This window comes from Falco biarmicus, chromosome 2, assembly GCF_023638135.1.
Source record: "Falco biarmicus isolate bFalBia1 chromosome 2, bFalBia1.pri, whole genome shotgun sequence".
Taxonomy (NCBI): Eukaryota; Metazoa; Chordata; class Aves; order Falconiformes; family Falconidae; genus Falco; species Falco biarmicus.
Window position 1 is genome coordinate 12679377 of NC_079289.1, and position 6992 is coordinate 12686368.

At 49.2% G+C, this 6992-nt stretch overlaps 1 protein-coding gene across 2 annotated transcripts in view; it reads right to left on the bottom strand.

Moving 5' to 3' along the window:
- The window catches only part of SESN3 (sestrin 3), a 44854-nt gene extending 38939 nt beyond the window's left edge, over positions 1-5915 (bottom strand). The window contains exon 1 of one of the 2 annotated variants that reach the window (XM_056327072.1): positions 5673-5915. In XM_056327072.1, coding sequence (XP_056183047.1) covers positions 5673-5771 — 99 coding nt within the window. In that variant the 5' untranslated portion in view covers positions 5772-5915. The remainder of the gene's footprint in view (positions 1-5672) is intronic. The other variant, XM_056327073.1, reaches the window with a different exon arrangement.
- Between the last annotated feature and the right edge of the window lie 1077 nt (positions 5916-6992).

The window sequence follows — 6992 nt, forward strand, 5'->3', positions numbered from 1 at the left end:
AGAAAGTTGCTAAAATTAGAACCAATACAGAATTGGGTTTTCATGACAGACTTTTCAAATCACTTTGAGAACTCCTTTAGGAGGAGGCACATCAGAAACTTAAAGCCATCTAGGCAGCTGTAAATTAAGACAACTACAGTGTGAGGAGACTTATTAAGAGTGGTCAAACTACGGAAGACATAATTTGATTTTACAAAATCAGACCCTCTATCACAGCCAAGTTTGTTGATCAGATTTCCAAAGCCAACTACACTACGCAACTCAACAACAACAACAAAATGATGCTGCACTGTGGAAAACCCGGGGTGTTTTCCAAGCAAAGGCACAGCAACTTTCATTTGCCTGTGTTCAGAATAGACTGAACCAGGCTGACTTTCTCCAAAACAGTTGAGATGTCCTTGGAAGGCCTCTTGATTTCTACAGAACAGGTATTAGCATTTCCATGCCCCTTCATGACTCACGGTGACACATATTTTAGCTTACATGGGCTTATGAGACCTGACATTAGACTATTTTTGGTTTACTTTTGGGCTACTTTCTTACTCACCCACACAGAACAATAAAGTGAATGAACATCTTTTTTTTTTTTTTTTTCTTATTTGGATATGACCTCAACTCCCTGAGCTTAGGCTAGTGCTACTGTAAGCACCACACCATTTAACGACATTTACACTTTTTTTTATCTTAAAACTTTGTGCTTTTTTTGACAGCACCAAACCTAGAATAAACTATTCTAGAACCTTACACCTCTGGACACTTCGATTTTCCAGCCTAACTGTATTTATGACCATTTTACATCCATCTACTCTTGAAAGAATTTCTCCTCACTGGCTGTTACCATTGGATGTATTTATAGACACGGATCACAACCCCTCTCAGCCTTTGTTTCTGCTGGATTAAAAAAAGCAAACTCTTTTAGTCTCCTTCTGCAAAATCAGTACTCCATTTCTCCCAGCACCCAGCCAGCTCACCTTTGCACCTGGTTTAATCAGGGTCCATCCTCTCCAGCATCCCTCCCTCCAACAACACTGTCCTGCAGGCTGACAGCAAACTGCTGGTCCTCACACACACACAAACATCCTTCTCCCTGCTCCTTCCAAGGAGCTGCTCTTTATTAAAAGTTATGAGTAACAAAGAGCCAAGCCTGTAACTCTTACATTTCATACCACTGGGTTTGACCCTATTTATAACTACACCAGCATTCAAGGTCTCCCAGCTTTCTATGAAATGTTCCACTCTTTCCCAGGACCAACATTTACCACTTCTGCCGTTGTGTATGTCTTTTAGAAACAGTCACGCTCTCATTGCGATTTGGGACAGTGTTAAACCAAGTTAGTTTCAAGTGATAGAAAACCCACTGGTAGTCTCCCCTCAGCACAGCGACTTCTCCTTCAGCATGACCCACTCCATCCCCACTCCCATCAGTTCCCAATCACTCCTCTATCATTAACAGGAAGAGAAAAATTGACAAAAGTGTCAGATCAAAGGCCCCTATTGCCCAGTAACCTGCCACTGGCAGGGGGCAATAGCAGACACGTAACAGTCAGGAAAGTATACAGAAATTATACCGTAAAGTGCTGCTATTTCCTATTTACAGATCTTGTTTGATTTTTCTGTTACCAATTTGCCCAAATACTTTTCAAACCCACTTAAACTTTCTGGTATTTAGAACATTTTGTGTTAGCAAATCCCAAAGTTTAATTTGAGCTGACTTGCTAGTGCAGCAAGCAGTTCAACCTTTGATGTTACTTCAGATGTTTAATGAAGTCTAGCACTAGTTCATCCAAAGCTTTCCAAACAGGACACTCTAGCTGATGTCTTAACAGAAGACTACTACTTTAGTCTAGTGTGACCTACTTTTGGTGGTATCATGTCATATGTATTTTTTTCATATATCTGTATGCTTTTCCATCAAAATTTGCTTTAATAACTTGCATTGTGTTGAGACTCGTGCTAAAGGAGACTGGCATGGACGAATGAGGAGTACTGAAAATTATGTTTGTCATATTGACGGCCATTCCCTCACACAGGATCACCCTCACTGGGTAGGTCTATGCAAAACAGAAACAGATCCTGGATTTCATACACTTTTATCTAGGACTCTAGCACAGAGACTGGCTCAAGCCAAGAGGGTCAGCTAAGCCGGGTTCAATTCCATCTTGCCAACCTCAGTGGATACTTATAAACCACACTCCACTATCACCCATTTTGCCGTTGCCCTTTTATCTCCCTCACTGAAATCCAACAAAACAAATACTTAATCCTGGAACCATGTTTATACTAATTTTCTTTTCTATCCTACTGACTTGCATGTACATGTAAAAGAACCTTTTACTTCACATGCTTTGCAATTTGCAACTAAGCCTGAACAGTTGGCAAACTCTCCCTCTTCCTACATTTCCTGACATATCAGGATTTTTCCATCCCCTGAAGACTTTTTGCCTATTGCTAAATGCCTTCCTGAAGCAGTTATTTGTCCAAAGAAATACTAAGCCCTTCCTATACATTCTCTTCTTGTTTACTTGGGCTACTGATTTTGTTGAGGCAGGAGAACCTTGCGTTTCCATCAGGCTCCAGACCCCCTCCAGATTTACACCCTGGAGCTCCCCTGCTCAGAGACTGCCCCAGATGCTGCATTTCCAAACACAAGAGCTGGAGGCTGTCCTCATTATTGCAATGGCAGCAACTCTCAGTCACCTCTAGGAAAAGACTTGGCTACAGCACTCATGTACCCTTTTAAGCACTCTACTGATATACCAGTTTTGTTACAATGCTTGCCCATCAATCCCACGAACCAGAACTACTCATCTCTTCTTGCTCATTTTTCCATTTATTTTAAGCTGAGTCAAAGCATTAGCCTCAGCTGTCTGTTCAACAAGCTCGCTCATCGAATCCAAGCCAGCATCACCTACTACTGGTTGTCTTTTTTTTTTTTCCTAAATCAAATAATGATGTAGCTGTAATATCTATGACTGTCTAAGCCCTTCTGATTAGCAGCAATTGTTCTGCAAGTAGATCTGGTTATTCAAAGTGTCCCGTAAACAATAAACCCAACCGGAAATTGAATCTTTTTAATATGCAAAACCTTCCTCATAGGCAAATTTAACCCATGGATCCTCAGCAAGTTTCAAGCGTTACCCTAACAGAACTTTCTGCAATAAAACATAACTTTGATTAATTTGAAATTAGCTGAAACCTAAAGCACTGCATCTAGCTTTTCCTGTTTCCCCGTTGAAAAAGAAACTTACCTTCACCCATGAGAATCCAAAACTTGCCAGACTATTTACAATTCCATTATATGGCACTGAGTAGAAAGCTTGCTTTGCCCCTTACAACTTTGACAACAGCACTACCTCAGCTGCAAGCGTTCAAATACTTCACATAAAGACTTAAGACTGAGGAGGGCAGAAGAGATTCAACATGTTTTAAGGCCAATCATTTTTCCAGTATATTATCACATGAGTGTTAAAAAAATCCCCGACACCATCAAAAGAACAGATGAGGCAGCACTTATCTGAAGATTATTACTCTAAGACTCAGGTCAAATTTGCATCTCACTTCCACCAAGCCTTTTTTTTTTTTTTTTCTCCTGTCTTCTACTTGCATGCTTGCCAATGAAGTGCAAAAGGTTAAAACTTACAGTGATTTTTATTATACCAGCTTTTAAATAATTACAGATGTAGTCAGAGGCTTTGTAATTCTATGTTTATTCTCCAGCCTAAAACAGAGATGCAGTGATGTCCTACTACAACTGCAAGCACAGAACCTTTTCATAGGCTCTCAGTTTCTTTTTTCTTTCCCCAACTTTACAAGGAAAGCAGCTGAAATGAGCACAAACAAAGCAGGACAGTGCTAAGCTGCCTTCCACAACAGACCCAAACAGATAGCTGTGTTTTATCATCACCCTCCCTAAATTCCTGTAAAAAATAATAAAAATAAAATAAAAAAATAAATCTAAACCAGCAAGTTAGTTTCCTGTTACCAGAAAAGTAACATCTAGACTGCCTGCTCCCCCCACCCCCCCACCCCGATATTAAAGAGGTATACAAAAAAAGTCCTACCCAGCAGGAAGAGACTATGGCTTCAAAAAAATTCAGTTATTTAAATTTAGTTTTAGATCTACAAATGCTGCCAAGCACCACTTTATTTGTCAACAAAACATTTTGATTATTTGGCAGAACAAAGCAAGCTCCCTCCCTGCTTTCTCCACAGACATATTTGGCACCGGTTAATTTGTATGTCTTTAGACATATGTCAAGTCTGAAGCTGTTTCAAGCTTTAACCCCGCAGAACTTCTCTCTTTTAAGTACTTGTTTTTCTTAAAGCAGTAACAGCAGCAAGTTAAAGCCAAGAAGGGATTCGATCCTGCAACGAAATAGTTAAAAATCAGACTCTGCTGATGCGAGCTTCTCTGATCCATTACATTTCTCCCAAGCTGAGCTAAGAGCTGAGCACCAAGTATCAACTGTAATATGATCCAAGAGTTTATGGAAAAAATAGCTGCACATACCAAGCATGCACATTTAGTAAGATTTTGTTTCCATTAAAATATTCGAGAAACAGAGTTTTTCAGATCTGCTTCTCTCTGACCGATTTTTAACGTTTCTCCTCCCCCCTCCCCTAAATACACACCTCCTTTCCAAAACCCAAACCCTTAAAAAAAAAAAAAAAAAAAAAAGAAAGAAAAAAGCAGTCCTACTGCAGGGAAGAGAGGCTTGAAAAACAACTTTGATTGGCACTTGGCCTGACCCACAGAGGAAGAAAAACAGTTTTTGGACAAAGAGCGCAAATATTTGAGCTGATTGACTTACAGGCTTTCTTAGCATTCGCAAGGAGCAACCTGGTGTGAAACGTATCGGCAGAGACTGAATTAAAATAAAACCAAAAAACGGCCTCGCGTTCGTCTGCGGGCGCCGGGGCTCGGCGCGTTTGCACAGCTCAGCAATTTTAATTCATTTGCGCTGGACAAACAGGCAGCACCGCCGCCGGAGCCCCCCGCCCGGCAGATGTCGGGAGGAGCTGGCCGAGACCCCGCAGCCACGGGGGCCGCGCCGCAGAGCCGCGGGGAGGGGGCTTGGCGCGGCGGGGGGGTGGGGGGGCAGGGGCTTCTCTGGTGGTTTTTTGGTGTTTTTAAAGCTCGGATTTCGATGCCCCCGCGCAAAGACCTGACGGAGATCGCGGTGATGAATTCTGTCAGTGAAATAGGTGGGTAAACTTTCCAAGCGCGGCTGGGCCCCGAGCCACCCCATCCCCCCCCGTGCCATCGGGGAGGCCAGGAGCACCCGGGACCCTCGGGGGGGTGGGGGGTGCGGGTGCAGCCTAGGGCAGGGGCGAGTGACAACTGTCCCAGGGAGAAGCCGGCGATGGGGTACGGGACCTGGCACCCCTGCGCACCCCCTGGCACACCTGGGGCCGCACCTTCCCCGCCCCGCGCCCCTCCGCTGCCCCCCAGCTCCCCGCCGGCACTCAGCTCCAGGCAGCCCCCCCAAAACCGCCCCCCTCCATCCCCCCGCCCCACTGCTGCCCTATGGCCCGCTTCTCCTCACGCCGCTGGCCCCCCCAAACCGCCGCCCCATCGCCCCGCTCCCCCAGTCCCTCCTGCAGGTCTCTACCTCACCGCCTCCCGCAGACCCCTCGGCTCCCCCCGCCTCACAGCGGGGCCCCCCCGGTACCTGTCTCGGCACCTTCCGGCAATTGCCGCACACCCGGTACTGGCCGGCGGCGGAGGCGGCGGTGGCGCTGCCCACGGGGCCGGGGCCGAGCCGGTTCATGCTGGCGGGGAGCGCGGCGCTGGCCGGGCGGGGACGGGGGGAGGCGGCAGAGTGGCTCCTCGCCGCTCAGCAGCCCGCGCCGCCGGCCACCCCCATCCTCCAGCCGCGGCCCCAGCACCCCGCTCCGGGCCGCTGCCCCCTGCGCACACCCCTGCGCGCTCCGCCAATCCGCGCGAGCCGCCCCGCCCGCCGCCGCCGCGCTCGGCCAATAGCGGGGGCCGCCCGCCGCCGGCCAATAGGCAGAGCCCTCTCCGGCTCCCATCTCCAGGCAGCCTCCGAGCGGGGGCGGGGAAAAGGGCGTGGTCACCGCCGCGGAGGGGCGGGGCCGGCCGCGTCTCTGGGCAGTGTTGGGGAGAGAGGCGGGGCCGGCGCTCTGGCGCGTGCCTTCTTCTGGCCAATAGGGTGGGGCGGCGGGCGCTATGCAAACGAGGCGCGGGCAGCCCCGCCCCCGGAGCGGAGGGCAGCGGCCGGCGGGGGCCGAGGGAGCGGCTGGCAGGGCCAGCGGGCGGCCGGCGCACGGGGGGCTCGGCTCCCCCAGCCACCCCGGCCGGTCCGCCGGCCCTGCTCGGGGCCGCTGCCCCCCAGGACGGACCCCGAGGGGCCCACATTTGGGGGCGCAGAGCCGGGCAGGGCGAGGGGTCACCGGTGTGATGAGGTGCGGGCCTCAGCCTCCCAGGCCGCCAGGCCCAGGCCGAGCCCTAAGCCCAGGCTCCGGCCCAGCCCCAGGCCCCGGCGCAGGCCCAGGCCCAGGCCGCCCTCCTGGGGTATCGCCCCCCCGCAGACGCGGATCCGTTAATGGTAGTGAGGGTGCTCGCTGCTACCCGCCGAAGGCATCCGGGGCAGGGGACTGTCTGTGTGAAGGGCGCGCTGCTCTGCAGAAGCGCCCGCTCCGAGGCGTCAGTTTGCACATGTAGGGACAGGACTGCTCTGCTGCCAGGCAGAATAGGATTAGGTATTTGCTTTAGGGTAAGTTGGGAATGTTTGGAGCACGCATGCGAGCGTGTGTGTGTTTGCCTCGGGTCGTTGGGATTGTTAGAAATGATGAGTCAGGTTTTCTAGGCTCCATGCTAATGCACGGAGATGGAGTGTGTAATTAGAACAGAGACGAATCTATAATCTGCAGCCTGGGATAGCTGGGGTATAAACCTCTGCTTTACATCATAGCATCACTGCAGTTTTCCTTGTTTGTGTGCTCTTTAGCTTTAGATTTTAAATGTGTGT